General features: G+C 55.2%; 2 protein-coding genes across 7 annotated transcripts; one reads left to right on the forward strand and one right to left on the reverse strand.

The window, feature by feature from the left end:
• Positions 1 to 214: 214 nt before the first annotated feature.
• On the forward strand, positions 215 to 5,646 carry RAB9B (RAB9B, member RAS oncogene family). 5 transcript variants are annotated; one of them, XR_774430.1, is made up of 3 exons: positions 215 to 1,941; positions 2,496 to 3,341; positions 3,902 to 3,992. XR_774430.1 is itself a non-coding variant. In XM_010568807.1 (3 exons), the coding sequence occupies exon 3, from the start codon at positions 2,531 to 2,533 to the stop codon at positions 3,134 to 3,136; it is 606 nt and encodes a 201-aa protein (XP_010567109.1). In that variant the 5' UTR covers positions 215 to 1,640; positions 1,818 to 1,941; positions 2,496 to 2,530; the 3' UTR covers positions 3,137 to 5,646. The 5 variants fall into 5 exon arrangements, 4 of the variants coding, with proteins under 4 accessions (XP_010567109.1, XP_010567106.1, XP_010567108.1 ...); XM_010568807.1 differs by having other exon boundaries at positions 215 to 1,640; positions 1,818 to 1,941; positions 2,496 to 5,646; XM_010568805.1 differs by having other exon boundaries at positions 236 to 278; positions 1,571 to 1,941; positions 2,496 to 5,646.
• Positions 5,647 to 10,734: 5,088 nt separating this feature from the next.
• Positions 10,735 to 18,150, reverse strand: PLP1 (proteolipid protein 1). Of its 2 annotated transcripts, none has more exons than XM_010568808.1 (7): positions 18,015 to 18,150; positions 15,461 to 15,647; positions 14,710 to 14,971; positions 13,715 to 13,883; positions 13,425 to 13,498; positions 13,250 to 13,315; positions 10,735 to 12,782 (listed from the first exon to the last, which is right to left on the reverse strand). In XM_010568808.1, the coding sequence occupies exons 1-7, from the start codon at positions 18,016 to 18,018 to the stop codon at positions 12,711 to 12,713; spliced, it is 834 nt and encodes a 277-aa protein (XP_010567110.1). In that variant the 5' UTR covers positions 18,019 to 18,150; the 3' UTR covers positions 10,735 to 12,710. The 2 variants fall into 2 exon arrangements, with proteins under 2 accessions (XP_010567110.1, XP_010567111.1); XM_010568809.1 differs by having other exon boundaries at positions 12,098 to 12,782; positions 14,815 to 14,971.
• Between the last annotated feature and the right edge of the window lie 3,811 nt (positions 18,151 to 21,961).

The raw sequence follows: 21,961 nt of genomic DNA on the forward strand, positions 1-21,961 counted from the left end.
CGGGGTGCAGCTCCTCGGCCGTGTCGTCCCGTCCCCCCCTCCCTGCGCCTCTCATCGGCCGCTCCGGCCTGGGGGTCCGGCTGCGGGTCGGGAGAAGGCCGGGCAGCCAGGCAAGGGCCTGCCGGAGGGTCTCGCCTCCTGTCGAGCTGGAAGCCGGGGCCCGGGGAGGGGGGGGTGCCCAGCGTGCAGCTCCTACGCACGCACCCATCCCTCTGTTTTTATCTGCAAACGGGTTCTGGCGTCCTGCATGAGGGGTTTCGGTCCTGCTGCAAGTCGAGGTTAGCCTCCGAAATAGCTTGCAAGGGGCTGACCGGTGAACGCAGGTTGCAAACAGCGTTGCTAACGTCGGTGTCGTGGGTGGCAGTGTGCCCCTCGGTGTTGTGGCTGTGTCATGTCTGTCAGTAGTTTGCTGACCTGCCAGGCTCTGGAGTAGCCTAGCATAATCCATTAGTCATTTTTAAAACTTCTGCTAGTCACTTGCTAACAAACCATTTCTAAACGGAAACTCTTGTCAGGGCTGATGGCGTGTGTCAGGAAGGGCTTTGGTGGTGGGGCAGGGACCATCTTAAAGCCCCTTCAGCAAGGGTTTGAAAAAGGGAGAGCAAGGGTTTTGAACAGCTCACCTGCTCAGGGGAGAGTTCCCCAAAGCCATCGGCCCCAGCGAGCTATGCTGCATTCCTGTTTGTCTCTTGTGACATTTGCATTTTGTTCTTTGCTTTAGAACCACTGGGTTGCACAGATGCTTCTTAAATGTCCCATGGCTCATCAAGTTAGTATAGCCATGCTCGATTTGGGGTGTTTCTGTGCAGGGGGAGGGAAATTGGGGAGCCTTTAGTTAGTTTCTGCACTTCCCACAGAAACTAACTTGAAGCGGAAGTTTCTGATTTTGGCTTTGTGGTAAGCACTGGTTAAAAGAGCAGAAACAATGTTGAAGAGGGCCCCCTGCGATTAATGCAGAAAGTGATTTTTGGCCTGGAAGGAGTAGGAGTGCTGATCTGAGCAGTGTCAAATGCTCCTGTTTTGATCGGTTGGAGGTGGCGTCATCACTAAGCAGCACTATGTGTCCACACCCTTCCCAGGAATGTTGGTAGCAGGTGTAAGCAAGCCAGTCTTTTTTCATACCAGGCTCTTGCCAGCTGGCTCACTCTTCTGGTTAGCAGATTCAGGTACCTGTTCAATCCTCAGATCAGATTCCAGAGTGTGTGGGTAGGCAGGCCAAGCAGATCAATCCAGGGGATGTCCATAGCTTTGAGGGGAGATACAGGTTACGCAGCCTGTGCACTCGTGCCAGAGCTGCTTCAATTTATTCTTTTCTTATTTTGGGTTTAGCATCCATAAGGTACTGGCTCTGTTCTGGTCAGAAATGGGCTGTGTTCCATTTTACTTAGGGCAAGGGAAACTCTGTCCTCAGTGCCTTGTTCTTGCCTGTTTTACTCCACCCGTCAATACTGTACTTTCAGTTTCCTACAGCTCTACTGTTGTTCTTCTGGCCTGCGTCAACATTACAAATTGAAAGGCAGTGCACCGAGCAGAGCTCTGGCAACCTTGTTGACTGATGTTTGTTTTTTAGTGACTGTTACACTGGAGGAAGGTGTTCCTTGGACAGTCCTGGAGACAGAAGCACTGTGTTTCTAGAGCAGGTACAGTACAGACAGCAGCCAAACAAATGTCTTATTCCGTGTCAGGCCTTTACGTTCGCTTGCAGAATGTCCCTGGGAGGGGTGACTGGTTGGCACTTGGCCTTTCTCTTGCAACTGCTGACTAAGGAACCTGTGGTGTTGGGACTGTTGCAATGTGAACTTGCACCTGTGCCCTAGCAAACTGACCTGTGAAAAGCATTGCCAGAAAAGAGCAGCAGAGAAGCTGGGTCTCTGTGCCTGGGAAACCCCTTCTGAGCTGTAGAGATCATGCACAGAGAACAAGCACAGCTCCACTTGTAAGGTGAGTCAGCGTTCTTGGGGTGATTAAGAACTGTTTTGCCGGATGACTTGTATTGATGTTAGGCCTGTACATCTTTTACATCCTTCTAGTAGAGCAAGTCAGATAAGAGAAATTATTTAGCTAGTGATTGTATGGTGGAAGGGAAGGCCTGGTGACAGTGATCCCTGGTGATTTTGCTGTTTCTGTGATAGCCTGAGGACACAGGCCAGAAAAGATGTTTAACTAGTGATGGTATTTTTGGAAAAACTAGACAAGCTTTCAGATACAGAGTTTTCGCCAAAAGTGGTATAATTGATACTAAACTCCCAACAGTTGTTCTCACCTTGCACTTACAGTGGTGACCTGCTGCTTCCAATTTGGACCTGAGGAGGACTTGTGTGCCTGAAAGCTTGTCCAATTCTCAGCTCTAATCTTTCTAATAAGAGAGATTACCTCTTATATACAAAACTTGTTCAGAAATGGGGATGGAAATACCATATTCTATTCTTCTGTGTGCAACTTTCTGCGAATCCAGGAGTCAAATAGCTGTTTTTTACTATTTCTGAACCCTGCAGGTTGCCTTGGTACTGCACCCCTCCGTCCTGCTGCAATGAGTGGGAAGTCCTTGCTCTTAAAGGTCATTCTCCTTGGGGATGGTGGAGTTGGGAAAAGTTCCCTCATGAACCGGTATGTCACCAACAAGTTTGACTCACAGGCTTTCCACACAATTGGTGTGGAGTTCTTAAACCGGGACCTGGAGGTGGATGGACGTTTTGTGACCCTCCAGATTTGGGACACTGCGGGACAGGAGAGATTCAAGAGCCTGCGAACCCCCTTTTACAGGGGAGCAGACTGCTGCCTGCTGACCTTCAGTGTGGATGACCGGCAGAGCTTTGAGAACCTCAGTAACTGGCAGAAGGAGTTTGTCTATTATGCTGACGTGAAGGACCCTGAACACTTCCCATTTGTAGTCCTGGGCAACAAGATAGACAAACTTGAGAGGCAAGTGAGCACAGAGGAGGCCCAGGCCTGGTGCATGGAAAATGGTAACTATCCATACCTGGAGACTAGTGCCAAGGATGACACGAATGTGGCAGTGGCCTTTGAGGAGGCTGTGCGACAGGTGCTGGCAGTGGAGGAGCAGCTAGAGCACTGCATGCTGGGCCACACCATTGACCTGCACTCCAGCTCCAAATCAGGATCTTCCTGTTGTTAAGAGTGGCTGCTGCTTCGGGAATGTCGCTCGAGCCAGCAGCTGGATCGGAATAAGCGTGGGCAGCTCTGTGGCACTCTGAGGAGAGTGGCCATAAGGACAATAGGTGGTTTGCTCACTGGGGAGTTGCAGCCTCACCATCTGAATTCTAGCTGGAGTTTTCAGGCACAGAGCATGCATCTGCACGAGGGAGCTGTTAAAAGAGCATGTGAGCATAGTCCTGCTTCCACCTCTGCCTGTTTTAGCAGGTTTCAAGGACTGAGTTAAAGTCCTTTAAATTCACTAAAGACAGTAGTGATCTGATCTGTACCAAGAACTGCTTGTGGAACAAAGCTGAGAGCACTCTAGACACTCCTTGAAATATTTTAGTCCCGAACTAAAAAAAAAAAAATACTAGACCCACTAAACTCATGACCTTACTGCCAAAGGAAAGTCTGCTCAGCATACTGAATGAAACCTGTTGTAGAAACTAGCCCATGCACTGTGAGAATGCCAAATACTAGAGTGGCTGAGGTGTGTGTATCTGTTGTTTGGGAGAAGTGCACTGTGTCCTGAGACTGAATTGTGCTGAGAATTGTTAGAGCTCTGATCTGAAGCAACATATGAAGGAGAGATGGACCTGTGTTTGAATGTGGCAGCATCACTTCTTCATAGCTGCCTATTTCTTGACTGTTTTTCCTCACATCTAACTTTGTCTTGTGTGAGTGTTGTTTTGTGGAGAGACTGTCTGCTTCTTGTTTAATATATGTTTCCTTGTCTCTTCTGGAGGTTCAACACCGGATCTCGCTTCTCATACCTTGAAGCCCTCAATGAAAAATACCTATGTGGACACTGACCAGGTCACATCAAAGGGTTTAGAGTTACCAGGAGTTCAGGAGATCTGGACCATGAAACTTCAGCTGGTTTCTGTCACAAATAATCACCTTGTCCAGGTGATATGCTCTAGCAGACCGACGGTAGGTGGGTGGGATGTCTCCTAGGTGTGCAGGTGACTGGGGGAGTCGTATGTGGTCAGCTGTTAAATCCCCTCACTCGGTGTGTGGGGCTGGTGACCACTGTGCTTCATTAGCTGGTGGATCAGTATCTTCAGTTGCTTTAGCACGGATGTTCTCATCTGGATGCTGCAACATAGAACCATTCACTTCATTACCTGCTGTGTCAGGTGCAGTGCAGCTGAACACAGTTAACTCATGCCATTGTCCTGGCCCTTACTCCCTAATGGGGAATCCAGTATGTTTTATCTGTAATTCATATGACAGATTTTACTGGTAGAGGATGTCCACTTAGTTAATTGGCCTTTGTTTATGGCTGCAGTGTTCAGTCCACTGGGGAGAGAGCTGCAGTGGTTCCACCTCTGTTTCAACATGGCTGAAAAGTGGTAGTTGGGGGCAGGGAACCTTCTAGAAAAGGACACCAGGCGTTGTTGATCTCAGCTTCTGCCCCCTGCTAGGTTTAGTCCCAAGCTGTCTGCGTAGCAAAGAGGTGAGTGCTTGCTGACTGCAGTCTTTGCCGTTATAACCTCATGTCCTGCAACTTCCCATGCAAACGTTTGTCCAAAACTATGACTTTGCCCATAAGCACATAGGAGCCTGCCACAGGGAGAGCTTCCCTGAGTACATATCCACTAGCTGCTGAATGCAGTTCCCACTGTGATGAGCTACTAGATGGTAAATTGTGTAGCTCAAATCGAGCAGCCTCACTTGTGCTGTGCTTTAGAGCAGGGCACTCTCTGCCTTCCTGCTGGCTGGTGGCAGCTAATCCCTGTTGCCGAGCAGTCTCTGAGCATGCAAGGAGTCTCCTCTGGGGGAACTCAGGGTGATCCTGCCCTTCTCTGTGGGGCAGCCACATGTCAAAGGGACTGAAGCTTTAATGCAAAGTGCTTTAGAGGGATCCGATTTCTAAACAGGGCTGAACACTTGTATTCACAGAGATAGATAGGGAATGCTTGCAGCCTCTGGACAACCAGGTCCCTTGAGGTATAAGAGAAGGCTCTGCCTCCATAGGTGCAGCAGATTTTTACAGGATATTAAAGTTACTGTTTATTTACCAATGTCTGACCTCCCCAGGCCTCTAGATTTTTCTTCAGTTTAACACTGCTTGATATTTCCTTCAAGATCCAAGACTCTGTGACCTGTGGTTCTGATTTACATCTCTGAACAGACACGTTCTCTGGGAACTGGTTAGTGCAGGGATCCCAGGGTCGGAACAAGCTCAGGCCCTTGTGCGCTGCCCAGCCCTGCTGGAGGAACTGCTGAGGGAGCTCTCTGAAGGTGAAACTGCTGCTGCCCCAGCATGGATCTCATGGGATCTGTGTGAGGACTGGCACTTCCTGTGGGAGAGGGCAGAGACTGAACAAGCCAAGGTGTAGGAGGCATGGGTGCAGCAAGTTGTTTGCCGTACCCTGGGCATGTATTGATGCTGATAGCTGAAGCTCAAGAGCCGCATTGGGCACAGGCTGTGCAACAGTATGTATTGCCGGAGAGTGTTACGCAGCATCTTTTATTCCTAACAGACGTTGGATCATTGACTTTTTTAAAAAAAAAAAACCAAACTATTTTATTAGGCTTATGTGTTTTAAAAATACATTAAAAAAAGTATAATATATTTAAATTGCTTAATTTATTTTAAATGATACGCACAATTTCCAAAGGAGCCAGGATTTTGAACTCTTTGTTGCAAAGTTCAGTGCCAACAGCCATCCCCTCCCTGTGTCTACTCATGCTGCTGCGGTTGTTGCTATTGCTACAGAACTGGAATTGTAAAACCAAGATTCTATCTTTATTTAAGCAAATAAAACATGGGTGTATTCAAGTGAACTCAAGAAGTGGCTGCCTTCTTGGTTTATCAAAGTTCAAGATGGCTCCTGTTCTCTTGAGGGATGTGGAACTGGGCTGGTTACAGCATCTGGCAGAGAGAAGTCAAGAAGGGATCAAAGGGGTTGGTTATTCCTGAATATACCTAGCTAGGCCAGTAGTTGAAGGACTATAACTTATTTACCAGCTGAATCCAGTGACCAGTTTTGTCTTTTCAAGAATGTATCAGAAAACACTTTCATAACAGAAATATTCCACATTGCTTCCCTGTCACATTTTAATTTTCAGCCTGGGCTCTCAGCAGCAAGCCGGGTACTTTCCTTTGATTTCTTCCTGCAATCTTGGAACTGGTTCCTTGGGCTCCAGGGAGTTGTAACCAGGCATGATTTCCACAGGATGCCGAGACAAAAATCAGCATATGGGGACTGTTTTCTTTCACTGTCCTGCCAGGATTGTTGCTTATTTTGGGAGGCTTTCTCTGTGCTTACAGAGTCTGTGCCTGCTGTTTCTGTTGGCAGAACCTTTTAGTTTATTTTTCTCGCATGTCTGCTTGCCTATCTGTACTTCCAGACGCAGCGTAGGGTTTCAAGTCCCTGAAAATCCTGCTTTCTAAGTGTGGGCTGGACTATCTGGGGACCTCCAGCATCTTACTTCAGCTGTTTCAAGACACAGCTGATAATAGACAGACAGCATGACCTGGTGGGAGATGGTCCCAGGCTTGGAGGAGTCACGGGAGTTGGGTGAGGCTGTCTCATGTCAGCAAGGGTCTGTCTAAAACCATCAGAGCCACTGACTCCCCTGATGTGAGACATTTGTAAGAAAACGTGGGGCTGAGGCAGGAGCAATAGTGAGGCTGTTCCCTCATTCTCCACTTTGCCACTGCAAGCAGTAGCTCATGGGGTTTTGTCATGGGCTGGGGAGAGGATGGATCCCTGGAGGGCAAAGGAGTGTCTCCAAAGGAAAGCAGTGAGCTGCACTGCATGGAACATGCTGTAGCTTATCCCTATGTGCTTGCAAAGCAAGATGAGTGTTGGGGGGCGGGGAGGTGTCCCATCCATCCCTCTCCCACAGGCCTCTTGAGGATTTTGCTGCTCTGGGCCAGGTAGTGCAGCTGTAAGGCTGTGCAGCTGCTTGGTGGGCTGAGGAAACCAAAATCTTCTCTAGAACCACTAGCTGAGGAGCCCCAAATGGCTGCCTATGCCCTGGAGTTGCTCTCTGGGTGACTGAAGTTGCTCACCCACTGTGTGTTTCCTAGTGCAGCTCCTCCCTAGCTCAGGAGACTGGATCCTCACAGCAGTACAGCTGGAAGGAGGTTTATGGGAACACGGTCCTGGGGACTGCATGTTCTTGTATGTGTTTGAGGATGAGCAAAAAGATACAAAGAGTCTAAAAATGCCTTTTCAGGAGCCTCTGAACCCCACTCCAGGCTCCAGTTCTTAACAGGGAGTTTGTTGCAGCTCTGGCCCCGGGGGCACTGGCATGTTCTGCTCTGGAGTAAGGAACACTCCCCTCTCTGCCGAGGAGGGATGTGGTGGGAGGCAATGGCAGCTCCGACAGTGGTTGCCCAAAAGCCTCAGGTGAGTCAGAGTCCCTTGAGTGGGAGACTGGGGCCTGGGACAATCTGGGAAGTCAGTGAAACGGTGGGTTACCTGCTGAGGTGATTGCTCAGGCAAAAGCAGTCGGGGATGGACAGAGATACACCTTGACCCCAGTGCTTGCATGGCTGGTGGAGCAGCTCTTTCCTGGTGGCTTCAAGGGGTCCTTTAGGGGCTGGTGTGTGTGGGCACATGCAGATGCAGGACTCTTGTCTTCATGAGCAGCCAAGTACAGCATCTGCCTGTCTTAAATCTGTCAGTCTAGTCCTTTCCATGAGGACTTGCCACTTGCTATTCCCTTCTGTCCCCAGGCATCTCCCTAGCAGAGCCAAACCATGTGCAGAAATGGAGAGAAACCAGCTGGGTGCCTGAGAGGCAGCAGGTGAGACCTTCATCTAGGGTAGATGGGCAGCACTACCATGCCGTGGCCCTGGCAGGCAGGGCTGCTCACCAGCTACCACCCCTGCCAGGGCATCGCTGGCCGCTCGCAGCCCTTTCCCTGCCCTAACTGAAGCCAGGAGAGGGCTGGGGGAGCTCCTGGTGAGGAGCAGCGTGAGCATGCCCTGCCACGGCCGGTGTGTCTGCTGTGTGCTCTGCTGTTAGTGCAGCAGAGGGATGGAGGGCTGAGCCAGGGCAGTGGGCAGCCGTCGGGTTTGCCTCTAGCACTGTCTCGTTTCCCTGAGCCTCCCTGCTCGTCCTGCGCCGCCTTTCCCCGGGGCTGAGCCTGAGTCCTTGCTAAGAGAGCAAGGCAGGAGACTGCCTGTGTGGCTTCAGAGGAATTTGCTATGTAGTTAGAGGCTTGCCCACAGGCTTTGCATGGCAGCGTCTGGATGTTTAGGGTAGCTTTTATTTACTATTCCCTTGCTGGACTGTGCAGGACTGAGCCCAGCGTAAATGAAGGCACTGGAGGGAGTCGGTCGTTATTTTTCCCGATGCGTGGCTGGTGGGCTGGCTTTGTTTTGGAGGCTCCCAGGTCACCCTTAGCAGGAGACCTGCCTTTGCAGGGAGGGCTTCCCCGGGGAAGCACGGGCAGCGCACAGGAGGCAGGGTCCGGGGGTCGGGGGAGGGGGAAGCCGGGGCACGACGGTCGCCTTGCCTCGCCGGGCCTGGCAGCACCAGCACGGGCAGCCGCCGCTGCGGCCGGTGGCCGGGGGGAGGAGAGGGAGGACCGGGGATGCGGGAGCCGGGCCCGGCCCGGCCCGGCCGAGGGAGGCGGCCGGGAGGAGCATCGGCGTGGCGGGGCTTCGCCCGTGGAGGCCGCCTCAGCGGGGGGCTGGGGACCCGTGGCCGCGCCTACACGAAGACCCTTGGGTGCCGCCATCCCTTCCCCTCGCCTTTCCCTCCGCAGGGGAGGTTTCCGTCTTCACCGTCCCAAAGGTTCGCTGCCCAGTGTCCCTGGCTAGCAGCAGCGCAGGGCTGTCTCCCGGAGCGGCAGGGTATGGGATGAAGGGGTGGGAGTCGCCTTGCCTGGGCAGCCCATGGGACCTGCTCCAGGGTCCCTCGCCCTGGTCCAGCCTTTGTGGGAGCAAACTGCAGCCACATTTCAGCTGCTAGTTAGGGGGAAGTGTTCGATCGCACCGGCTCCCCTCCTTGGAGCTCTCATGATGGGCCAGTTTACAGCGATGCGGTTTAGTACCCGGCAGGGTTTATTCCCTGTCTTTTCTCAGCCACTTCCCGGAGGGCACAGGGTGCCCAGGGAAGGAGCTGTCAGGGCAGGTCCCATGTCCCCAGGTAGGGTGGCAGCAGGACACAGCCAAGGGCACACCCGACGAGGCTACATGTGTTCTTCAGCCCTCGAACTTGCCCAGCGTCCTGGCCACACTGGCCGCTTTCACATGCTATGTTGTGCTGCTGTCCCCAACTCTCACCCCGGCCGGGGGGCACCAGTCGCTGCCAGGGGAAAGAGATGGTGTTTTGTTCCCTGGCTCGCTCCTGTCCGGCGGCTGGTCGTGCACACACAGGGCCCTTTCAGCATGGGGAGAGGAGGGTGATGGCATCTGGGAATGCAGGGAACAAAGAGTCCCATTGATGCTGGCTGCAGCCCCATGGGTTTCTGTGAGCTGGGGCAAGGCTGGCGTGCAGGCACAGCTGTGCACTGAGCTGGGGCAGCAGCAATGCATGAGGTAAACCTCCGCTGGCTGGGCTGTATGGGAGGCCTTACTGCCTGCCCAGAGGGGGCTGAAGCCAGGGGAGAGAGGGGAGAGCGGGATTTGGGCTAGCGTCCCATTTAGGAAGAGCAGCATGGGTCCTGGCTGTGGGTAGGTAACAGCGTGCTGGCTCTCAGCCTGCCCTGCCCCTCATGGGCACCTAGCTGTGCCTGAAATCTGCCTCTTGGGCAGATCTGCTACAAACGGGAGTAGTGCTGGGGTTTGAGCATGGGGCTGAGCGCATCCCTCTGTGGCCTTGCTCCCCGGAGGCTCCTGAGCACAGTTCTTGAGGGGAATTTCCAAGAGAAGCAACATTTGAATCGATAATTTTTTAGTAGCTGCCATGAAAATGTGCATCTATGGGCAGTGTTTGGATCAAGGGCAGAAAAACACCATCCAATGGTCTCCCCACGTGCCAGCACTGTGCAAACTGTTAACAACCCTGCAGCAAATGGCATGCAGCCACCCACACAGTGTGCAGACAGGACATGTAGGGCCCTGTGATAGTTGAGTCTGCCCTCGTGCCTGAAAAAGACCATCCTATTTCACACAGGGCTCTCTGCAAGTGAGACAACGGTGCATCCTGTGTGGCTTTGGATGTGCTTGTACTACATGCATTGCCTGATGCGAGCCAGCGAGCTTTGTTTGAGCCATGCTGATTAGTTTTGCTGCGGTTGTGCTGTAGGTGCTACATTAGGAGATGTGGCAGAGGCTATCACCACATAGGCTGAGTATTAAAGGACAGTGGCACATTGCCAAACATGAGCAAGCAGCTCCTACAAGACCCCAGCTTTCCTCTGGGTGGCTGAAGGAGAAATAGAGGTTTTAAGGGCTCCCCAGCTGGGAACCAAGATTTTGAAGTCAGAGTTATGAACCTCATGGCTGGGGTGGGAAGCAGGGGTGGGCAGAGTCCTGCAGGGGCTGCTGGCCCACACATGGGGCTGGTGAGTACTGCTCCTCTGGGACCTTCTCCTCTGCAGCCTCCCCATCCATGGGTTTTTTTTGGCACGGGGATCCTGCACAACAAATGGACAGACAGACATATATCTTGTTCAGAATGTTCTTAATTTTAATTTATTTCCTTTAATTTTTATAAAATACATCTTGTAAGATAAGTCTCTAAAAACTTGCTCCTTTTTATTGCTTGTTAACAAGTTGAAATTCTAGATCAGAAATGAAGGAAACACTTTCAGTTGATTAACTCTCTTTTTCGCGCGTGTGTGTGTGTGCACATGTGTGCGTGTGTGTGTGTTTGGGGTCTGGGGACAAGGGTGGAAGGAGGATCTGGTTATTTTTTGTTAAACAGGTACCAAAAAAACCCCAGCAAACCCCCAAGAGAGATAGCATCAATATGAATTTCTGGATCTTGACTGGTTTCTCCCCACCCTGCTGTCCCTCCTGGCATCTCCCCCAGCCCCAGCCCGTGTGCGTTGGTAGCCTGGCCAACCTATTTCAGCATTCCTGGCAGCAAGGGTCCTTCGAACGCTCTGCTCAGCAGATCTGCTCCTTTATCCTTGCCCCTGCTGAAACTGGCACTTAAAAAAAATATAATAATAATACAGACAAAAAAAAAAAAATACATGCAAGATGGAGCTACAGTCTGCCACTGAAAGTAGTTTCTCCAATAAATAAACACAAAGATTAGCATTAAGGAGAGGCAAGGAAGAGCAAAACAAAATACTGGTTGGTGGGAAGGACTGGAAACAGCATTTTGGTGGGTCTGGCTGGACCCATGCTACCCAGCCAGGGGGCTTTCCTCCAGCTGCCATGGTGAGCGATCATGGGGGAGAGGTTGTTTCCACCAAACCCCTCACCCTGCTGCCCCCTTCCGTGGGAAAAGACTGAACTGGCACTGGAAAAGGTCTGGTTTGCAGAGACAGGCTGTGTTTCCGCCTTGTGACCCCCAAACCACTGCCTTTCCTTCCCTCCTCAACTCCTTCATGGGTTTTGGCTGGAAGTGAGATGCTGCCAGTCCCTCCTGCTCTGGCAGACACAAGACAATTGTCCTGACTTGCAGGAAGCACAGGAAGAAAAGTGAGGGGAAGAGGGGGACAGAATGAGGGAAAGTTATGTTTGACACAGGTGAGAAACAAATCAAGCTCTCTGACGCAGCAGAGGTTAGAGAAGCAGACGTCACCCCAGAGAAGAGCACCATTGTGAAGGGACGAGAGTGTGCGGTGAGCGTGGCACTTGCAGGGCAGGGTGGGCAAAGGTGCGCAGTCCAAAGGGTCATCCCCTGCCTACAGAGGGACAGCTCTGGCTTTACGCTCCCGGGGCACAGCGCAGAGATGTCCCTTCTCGATCAAACCTATCTGCTGCCTCTCTGCTGCCTGGAGTGTAAAGCCAGGAGTCCCCCTTGTCTACAGAGACACCAAACTCCTTTAGGCTTTAATAAGGGCAGCTGTTTTAGGGCTTTATCAGCATTGGGGTCAGGGCTCTCTTCTCCGCAATGGGAAGATCCTTGCCCTAAACTCCCTTTGCCTTGGCTGCAGCAGGCAATTTGGGGTAAATTCACCTTTCTTTGCTAAGGGAAAAAAAAACAATCCTTCTCTTATTCTCCATCCATGGGTGGTGACAGCAGACAGCTCCAGGAGAGTCTCTAGCAATGGTACCGCGACTGGGCCAACTTCCTTTTCTCTCTAGGTAGCCTCTTGCTACTAATGGAGCAACCTACATGGACTTCCTCCTCCCAGGAGCATGAAGGACTTTGCTTGTCCCTAGGCAACATCAGGACACTGGAGTAAGTCCCTCCTCTTCTCTGGCTGGTTTTGATGGGCTTGGCCCTAGAGCGAACCGGTTGCAGATGAGCAGAGAGAGAAAAGTGCATGAAGAGGTGTCCACTGGTGGGAAGCTCTCCTTCCTGGTCATGCTCAGCACGATGGATGTGAGGGAGGAAGAGGAGGGGAGTCAGCGGTGAAGGCAGAGTTAACGCAGGAGACCTGGTGTTGGGTGGCTGCAGTGTTAAAGCCTCGGGGTTAGAGAAAAGAAGGGCGTTTGGTCTGGCTGGACTCCACCGTGCAGGCTAGAACTTGGTGCCTCGGCCCATCAGCTTGAGGACAGCAAAGTTGTAGGTGGCAGCAATCATGAAGGTGAGCTGTGGGTGGGAAGAGAGTGAGCAAGAGGGGAGGAGGAGAAACAAAGCTCCCATGGGTGAGGAGTGCAAGTGGGGGGACACCTCACTGTGGTACACTTGAGGTCACATCCCTAAGCCCAGAACCCCAACAGGGCAGTTGTCCCATGGAGCCCTGTGGCCCCGCTGCACCAACAGGACACCGTAGTGTCTCATCACTGGTGTAAAGCAAGAGAAGAGCCAGGGAAAGGCAGGGGACTCGTGCATGGGCAGCAGGACCTCTCCCTGGTGGTCTCCTAAAGCCTCTCCAGATCCCCTCCAGCAGTCACCTCTACATTCTTATGGCCCAAATTCACCATCTGCACTTATGTGCCAGAAAATGACATGAGCACAGGCTCTGCCACATCCATGCCCACCACCTCTGTTGTCCTCTGCCCCCACATCCTCGCTGGGTGGAAGAGAACAGCCGGGCAGGGGGAGCACCAACTCACCAGTGAGACCAGTGTGGTAGCTGCCCCCACGAAGGCTGCGATGAAGAGGTGGAAAGTCATCTGGAACTGCAAGGGAAGAGGGGGTGAGCACCCAGGGTCCTGTGTGCTGGCCAGGAAGGCCAGTGCCGAGACCACTCACTGAGGGAATCGCACATGGGGTGACGGAGGTCCTCACCTCGCTGGTCTTGCAGATGGAGAGCAGGTTGGAGCCACACACCTTGCCGGGGAAAGCGTTCCAGGGCAGGACACCTTGGTGAGACACGGGGAGCCAGGTGAGCCAGGCATGGCCACCAGCCAGCCACCTTGCTCAGCCTCCCACAGCCACGTGTGTCACACGCCCCAGCGTTTCGGGGCTCTTCAGCACTTGCCCCTGCTTTATCCCAGCCTTATCCACCTGGACCCTCTCCTCCATCCCCTCTCTTCCACCCTGAGCCCAGGCTCCTGGGCAGTGAACCAGTCACTCACCATACATCCTGGCATCTGCACACAGGGTGCCGATGCTGGCTGAGGTCTTGCTGGGGTTGGCAATGGACTGGCAGGTGGTCCAAGTGTTAAAGTAGATGTAGACGGGCACCGCGGAGCAGGCAAAGACCAGGAGCCAGATGATGGTCAGGACGTAGGTAATGCCCACAAACTGCAAGGGGCAGGACAAGCCGAGGCAGAGCCGTGGTTACCGAGCGGCCAGGGACACAGACAGGGGAGCGCGAGGGTCCCCGGGCAGGAGAGGGTGCGGGGGCAGGCAGGGGACTGGGATGCTGCCTGCATCCGGCTCCATGCTGCCCACCACACCCGGCGGATCCCCAAAGCAGCCAGCACGGAGCAGCAGCCCAAGCCGGGCATCCCTGCGGCTCATGGGGCCAGCACCAGCGCCAGGCTCGCCGCGGGCTCACGGCTGGCTACGCGTGCGTGGGGGTGACCGGCGGCGGCAGCAGGATGGCTGCCACGTCCCGCGCAGGGCAGGTAACCACGGCCACAGCAAGCAGGGCTTGGCTTCTGCGGGAGGGCAGCTGCAAAACCTGCTTTGGCGTGCAAATGTGTCTCTCCTGCCCTCCCTCTGCGGTGCCACCCCAACCAGCCCCCAAGGGAACCGCAGCCATCCCCCTCCACTCCCCCAGGCCACGGGCTCCCTTACCAGCACTTTGTCATGGTCCCCAAGCACAGCAGAGGGGACAACACCAGGGGCACGAGGTGCCAGAGAGCCTTGGGCTGCCAGCACCGCACGGATGCTCCTGGCTCTCCCCGCCAATGCTTAAACATGAAGCGGTTTTGTTAAATGTGGCCATTTGGGCTGCTTTGGTCCCCAGAGGCCACAGCAGGTCTGGGGGAGGGCGGCCGGGCTGCGCTTCCCTTTGGGATACCCCAAAACCCGGACGGCCACAGTCTCCTGCCCTTCGGCCACGCCAAGCATGGCGAACCCGCTGCAGGCGCGCGAAGGGGTGCCAAACCCCAGTTAAGATCACCTTGTCAGGATGTCCTAGCCACTTTCCCAAACACTGACACACCCGCTGCAATGAGTGAGCTCGCTGGGGGCCTCGCGCTCCCCTCCCTTTCGGGCCCCCAGTTACCGTTGCGCTGAGGCCCTTGCCGCAGATGGTGGTCTTGTAGTCCCCGAAGATTTGCCGGACGGCACCGGTGGTGTAGAAGCCTTCGGCCAGCAGCAGGGCTCCGTAGAGGAAGAAGAAGGAGGCCGTGCCATAGATGACATACTGAAAAGCGTGGATGCTGCCAGGGAGAGGAGTGGGCAGGGATGCTCAGGCGCTGGGGTGGTGCTGGAGAGCTCAGCCCCACGTGCAGCATGGCCGGGGCAGCCTGGCTGCAGCGACTTACCCTCCCCGTGCCACCCTGGGGGGACCGAAACAGAGGGCGAAGTCGCAAGAAGAGCGAACAGGGACAAAGCTGTGGTGAGCAAGGCTGTGGGCCGCTGCCGGCTGCCCCGTACCCTCCATACCTACCCAGTGCAGAGGTCCAGCACTAGCCAGAGCACCTAGCGAGGGTCAGATAAAACAGGTGTGAAACAGAAACAAGTGGCCAGTGGACACTGCCATGCAGCCGCGGCACCAGCACACGGCATACACAGCCTGCGGTCTCCATGGTGCCTGGGTGACAACATCGGCCCGGCCAGCCTGGCCAGACACCTCCTCCCAGCACAGAGCAAGACAGAGACGCGAGGGGCCCCAGTGCAAGGGCGATGCACCACCACAGGGTACTTACACATCAATGAGATACTCGTAGTCCTGGTAGTTTTTGGAGAAGTAGGTCTCAATGAGCTGCTCAGTGCCTGTGAGGGCTTCGTGCCCACAGCCACAAAACAGTGCTACCCCGAAGAAGCACAAGCCAGTGGCAACCAGCGAAGCAAAGGGTGCCCCAATGAGACATCTGGCACAGCACTCGAGCAAACCTAGGGAGAAGAGAGGTGAGGTGGGATGGGGCTGCCAGGACGGGGAGCACTTGGAGCCTGCAGCTCAGGAGCAGGGAAGCACAGGGCAAGGAAGGTACCCAGCAGGAGGAGGGAAGCAGGCTGAAGGAAAATCCAGAAATGATTAAGTGATTCATTGCAATGCTGGAGAGGAAGCCCAGCAGCTTCCCCAAGAGCTCTCTAAGCAGCGAGGCAGGATTGCACCCAAGTGTGCCCAGGAACAGGGGTGACGGCAGTGTGGGGCACCGGGGCTGCAAGTCAGCCCTTGGGTGTGAGGTGGCCGGGGAGCTGAGGCAAGCCAGCTGTGCCGACCCATGCGAAACAAAATGAAAATACAAGGCAATGTAGCGTAATGCCAGTGGGACCCAGGAAACAAGCTGCTAACGGGCTCCCTGCTGCCAGCGCAGCCCAGCTGTGGGCAACGGCGATGCCAGCTGCCTGCATTTTTATTTTGCCATTGAAGATGGAGGGGAGCCCAGCACCTCCACAGAGACAAACTGCACTGGAGACCTAGCAACATGGCCCAGCTTTGGGGCAGCGCAGGAGGAGCTGGCACATGCCCCAAGCACACTGGGCTTCCAGGCAGCACGCTGGGGTGCACTCATCCCCTCTCCTGGCACCCCATGGGCAGCTCGTGCTGCAGCAGCCCCGTTCCACGGGCAGATGTGCTTATGGAGAGGAGCCATGTTAGTTCCCCAAACGTCGGTGCTTGTGTGATAGATTTAGTCCTAAGGGACAGATATTTGGCAAGAGGGCATGTGTACCTGTGTGTGGGTATGGAAAGCGAGGGCACATGCCAGTATGCTGCTTGGATTGCCTAAATGGTGGATTTTTTTCAGCAGTGGGGCCATGGACACCTGCTCCTTCTGCACGTCAGGGCTCTAACATACAGGATCATTAGCTCAGGTTCCTGATGGGCTGGGTTTGGAGGTGCTCAGCCAGCCACTCTCCTGCCCAGTTTAGGGGTGGGCAGCCAGGTGGGTTTGCACCCACCAGCATCTGGCTCTGGAGCTTCAGTTTGGCTCCAGCTAAGCTGCAATAACCTGCTGCCCTGGCTGTGCAACACCTCTGTGCAGGGAAGCTGCTCCCCTTCCCCAAGATGTGCGCTTTGGCGCCCCACTGTCCTGGGCATGGTGGCTGCCTGGGTATATCCCATCTGGGCATAGCATTTGTGCCTTGAATGCCAAACAGGCACTCGTGGGAAGCGTTCCCAAACCCACGCTCCCACCACGGATCCCACAGTGCTTATCTCCTCCCTCAAAGGACAAGAAAGCCATGGGGTGCCCTCCCCTCCCCACTGGGAGCAAGGTCGCGCGGTGGCACCGAGGACAATGGGGGATTGTCCTGGCACTGACGCCCTGGCGGCTGCCCCATGCTGAAAGCAAACAGGGAACAAAGGCAGCGCTATGGGGGAGCACTGGGACCCCTCCCGCTTGTTTGCCTTGGACGTGGCAGGTCCAGGGGGGTCCTGCTCCTCCTGGCCAGCACTGCTCCTCGAACCTCACTGGGACCCACAGCAGCGGGGTGCTGGGCCAAACACACCTTTTTCATTTTTATTTTTGGCCACCTGAGAAGTGGCGTGGCAGGTGCCCGAACTGGGGCATGGTGAATAGCCCCTTTCCTGGGGGCCTGCGGGTCCCAGGATGCGGCGGGGCCTGGCAGGCTCCCTGCCACAGCTCCGGCCCCTCGAGCTTTGGGAAGCTGCGCTGGGGAAGCCTGGGGAGGGGAAGGGAGGAGAGAAAGAGCCCTTGTGCCACACAATCCCAGGCCTTGTACCGAGGCTCAGCTGCTGCTGGAGCCAAACAATATGCTGCAGACAGGAGGAGGAGGCAGGGTGCCGGCAGCCCCTGTCACCTCTGGGAGCAGAGCACCCCTGATGCCCTGGGGGGTATGCTGGTAAGTATTAGTTCTGGTGTATCAATAGGGAAACTGAGGCATGAGGAGTGCCTCTGTTTTCCCACGGCTCCCAGCGTACAAGTGGCACGAGCTGTGGCAGGTCTCAGCACCCTGCCTGGACCTCCCAGCTCCCACCGGCCCTGGGCAGGAACTCTCATCTCTCCCGCCTGTGTGGCGAGGGCTTGGGTGGGACCAGCCACGGGGATGGCACCTGTCCCCACAGACGGCGCATGAGCACACAGGGACAGAAAACCACATTGGGAAAGAAAACACTGTTCCCGCCGTGCCGAGGCATCCTCCCCCGGCAGCTCCCATGGCCAGCATGGCCACACAGGGGCCACCCGACCAGACCAGCGCCAGAGGAAAGTTTCAGGGGCCTCTGCTCTGGGACAGGGTCCGCAGAGCCACCAGCAACAGCTCTCCGGGTGTCCGCCACCCTCACCCCATACTCACCCATTGTGCTGGACTTGGTCAACTCCTCCGACCACCCGCTCGGCTGCTTTGGTGCTGTCTGCCGGAGCCCTCGCCTGCCTGGCGGTCCCTCGCCCTGTATTTCCCCCTCTGGGGGCCTTTCCCGCTCTCCAGCAAAGAAAAGGGCTCTCTGAGTGACAGCCACCCCCCTTAAAGGGACAGGACCCCGCCCCTCCCCCTCGACCCCCCCCAGCAGCACCCCTTGGCTGCCAGCTCCTGGGTGCCTGGCAGCTGCGTGGGCAGAGCCTCCCCACAGCCCTGCTCAGGGCTTTTGGGGGAAAAGGCTTTTGCAAAAGAAAGAGAGTGGGGAGGCTTCATGGGGTGTCCCCTCATCGGTGGCTCTGGGCACCCCCGGCCCAGCCAGGCTGTGTTTGCCCTGGGCTGCCCACTGTGGCAGTGTGGGAGACTGGCCCCACGGTCCGGGGTGCCCCTCTGACACCTCCCTGACACCCCAGCACCTGCCAGCGGGGTACAGGGTCCCCTGTCCCAGGGACCTGCTTTCAGCCTTGGGGGCTCCAAACTGGGAGTTTTACCCCTTTTAATGGGAATCCTGAGACCACTTTCCCAGGCCCCTTGGCCCCCATGGGGGAACAGCGCTCAGGTAGGCACAGCCATGGGGTCCCCAGGTGACAGGTACGGCTCCAGGGCTGCAGCAGATGGAGCCAGCTCCCTTGGGTGGTCCCGCTCCCATGGGTACCCCAGCCCCCTTGGATGCCCCATGTCCCATGGCTGCCCCCAGCTCGCCTGGGTGCTGCGGCTGCAGAGCCAGCACAGGACCAGGGAAGCCTGCAGAGGGCAACCGGCTCCTTCCCGGCGGGCACGGGCTGGACAAAGCCCCGCTGTGTCCCTCAATGCCCCTCTTTGTGCCAGGCAGTGAGGTGGCAGGGCCTGGCTGTCCCTGGGGCTGGGGATGCTGGTAGGCTGGGGGGTCTCTGGGCTGTGGCAGGCCAGGAGCAGGGTGGGCCACCTTGTGGGCGCCCCTGCCCCTTCCTTGCCCACCCAAACAGCCACCCCTTGGCTTGCCCACAGGTGGGCTGTGGGGGAAACACCACTTGGGCAGCTGTGCAAATGCTGCCAGGGCTTCATGGTGGCAATCTGCACCCCATATCCGTGGGACCCAGCTCCTCACCCCCCCAGCACCACTCCCTGCCTTAGTTTCCCACTGCGAGGCAGGGTGGCAGAGGACTACCCTACAGCCACTGAAAACCAGCAGGGCCCAGCCTGCAGCGTAGGGGGACCTCTGGCCACCAGGAGGAAAAAATATGACACAACACCCCCCCAAATATAACATATAAAATATAACATAATATATTTTTTTAAAAAAATTACACAGAAAAAAAAAGTAAGTTCTTCTTTTTCTTTCCATAGAAAGCCCAGTCTTGCTGACTCTGCAATTTCAGAACACCCTGGAGGGAAGCAGCAGCTTGACACCATTGGGGAAAAGGTGGGCAGCTAAGAGGGACTGTGATTTCTACACAAAATGGCTTAAAATTCTTGGTGAATGGCCACTCTTTGTCAGCAAGCATTTCCCTCCTGGGATGGAAACCCCCCAGTGCTGCTGCTAGCAGGGACCAGCCCATCTCCCAGCAGTGCTCCTGCGAGGGCTTCAGAGCAGAGCTGCAACACAGGGAGATGGGAAAAGGGGGAAATCCCTTCCCTGGATTTCTAAGGCTTAAGGTAGAAGAAAGCATGCAGGAAAATAGTTGGAATTGCCTTTCCTCTGTCAGCGCGGCAGGTACCGCGCACTGAGCAGCTGGGTGGGCAGCCAACAGCGGACCCTGAACACTGCAACATCTGCCTGTGCTGGGGGGGCAGAGGCTCAGGGGTATGTGTGGCCATAGGGATGCTGAAAAGGCTTTCTTGCATCCCGCTCCCTTTACATTTCAGTTGGAAAGGCTGAGAGCCTCTCCTGCAAATCCTCAGTGTGTAACTGCATGCTTTCGCATGCTTGGAGCAATCCTGCAGCTCAGCCCCTTCCTGGATGAGGCCCCCAGGGCAGCGTGCGGCTGCAGGGAGCCTGCCAGCCAGCATAAAAGCTTCCTTGTCAGCTTGTCCCTGCCAGAGAAAATGCTGCTATTTCTCAGGCGGGGAAGGGAAGACCCATCCCTGTTTGCCAGCCAGGAGAGGGCCATGCCAGGCTGGTAAAAATAAACATGCTTATAAATCAATCCAGATCACCTTGCAATGTGTTCTGACCGTTTGCTGTGCTGACCCTGCGCTGCAGGCTGGGCTCTGCTGGTTTCCAGTGGCTGTAGGGATCATCACCTCCCAAGGCCATTACGAGGTGACCGTAGCTGGGTAACATCACAAACTGGCAGTGGCCAATTATGTCCAAAACCACCCCCCACAGGGCAATTAAGGACTTAGCTATCTGCACTCATTAACAGAGCCTGGGACTACCATGCTGCCCCTTGTGAGGTGTGCTGGGGGCTAGACACAGAGAAGGCTTTCCTTCCCCAGCCACCCACAATCTGCACTAAGACACTGGGACAGGCTGCACCATAATGAAGTATCTGGAGGAAAACACACACACATATATATCTCTAAATATACCCCCTGCATGGTAAGGCCTCTCTAGGATGTTTGTGTGTTTTTTCTCTTCCATCCTTGATGCTTCACAGCTGCAGCTCAGACTCAAGCTTTCCCTGGGCCATCGGGAAGGCAAATTTGGGGCTGGAGGGACAAGCAGGTGACAGCAATGGCAAAGGAAGAGCCACACAGGCACCGCTGATCTGCACTGCTCCACCACATTAGCACAAAGAAGCAAGATGGGAAAGCAAGCAGGAGTATATGGGGCAGAAGACCAAAGCATCACCCCTGTCCCTGTCCCCATATGCAGCCACCTCACCCGTAATCACCGCAGACAGCCTGTCACACTTGCTCCCATCACACTGATGGCATGGGACAGCCTCCTGCTTGCCCTGGCCCCCTGGCACACACTGGGCACGCGGGCAGCCCTCCCCAGGGTGAGCCAGAAGGCAGCAGGGAGGCCAGTCGCAGTGGGGGCTGGCTGGGAGAAGGTTTCCTGCCTGCTTCTGGCTGCTGCAGCCCCCGAGTTTCAGGGAGGATTCCCCCCCCCCCCGCCCAGTTGATTTCTTTGCTTATGTCCCCACATGGTGGCCAAAATCACATGCTTCCGTGGGTGCTGATCCTGCAAAACACAGAAAGCCCCTCCACCCTGCAGCCTTCAAAATGAAGGTACAGCCCTGGTACTCCCAAGAGGAGCCAGTGACGGCGCATGCAGTGCCCTTATCCATTATAGATGGGGCAGCAGGAGAAATCTGGGTGTATCTTGTCACAGCTGAGAACCTTGCTGCTATTTTTAGGCAGCTGCTTCCCCGACCAGGCTGAATTTCTCATTATCTGCTGCTGATTTTAACTGTCCTTCTTCACCTGCCTTGCTGCCTCAGTTCATCCATCAGCAGGGTAAAAACAGCCCAGCCGGGGAGCCCGAGAGGTGTCCTGCTATCAGGTGCCCCAGAGCAGCTCTGCAGCCAGGGCAAGCCAGGCAGCTGCTTGCAGCAGCCAGGGATGCCCAGGGTTTTCCTGCTGTGCAAAATCTCCTGCTCTCCCAGGCAGCCCCATCCAGGCAGAGAGGAGATGGCAACCACGGGAAGGTCATGGTGGCACCGGCAGCATCTGTCCAGCTGCCTCCTCCTGTCAGTGCCAAGGATGCCCACTGGACCTGGCCCTGCTCACCACTGCCTGGGCCTGGCTGCACTCACTGTCCTATTTGTATTCCTGGGTTGCTGCAAGGCTGCAAAATGTGCTAATAAAAATTAAATTGGAAAAAAAAAAAAAAAGGAAGCTGGGAGCTGCTGGCAGAGGACAGGGGAGGCACGCTGAAGGACAGATGGATAGGCCAGTGTTGTGGGATGAGAGAGGAAGGGCAGGGGCTGTTCAAGAGAGGAGTGGGCTAAAACCCTCAC

This window comes from Haliaeetus leucocephalus, unplaced genomic scaffold (genome assembly GCF_000737465.1).
Source record: "Haliaeetus leucocephalus isolate CR32 unplaced genomic scaffold, Haliaeetus_leucocephalus-4.0 Scaffold258, whole genome shotgun sequence".
NCBI classification, from domain to species: Eukaryota; Metazoa; Chordata; class Aves; order Accipitriformes; family Accipitridae; genus Haliaeetus; species Haliaeetus leucocephalus.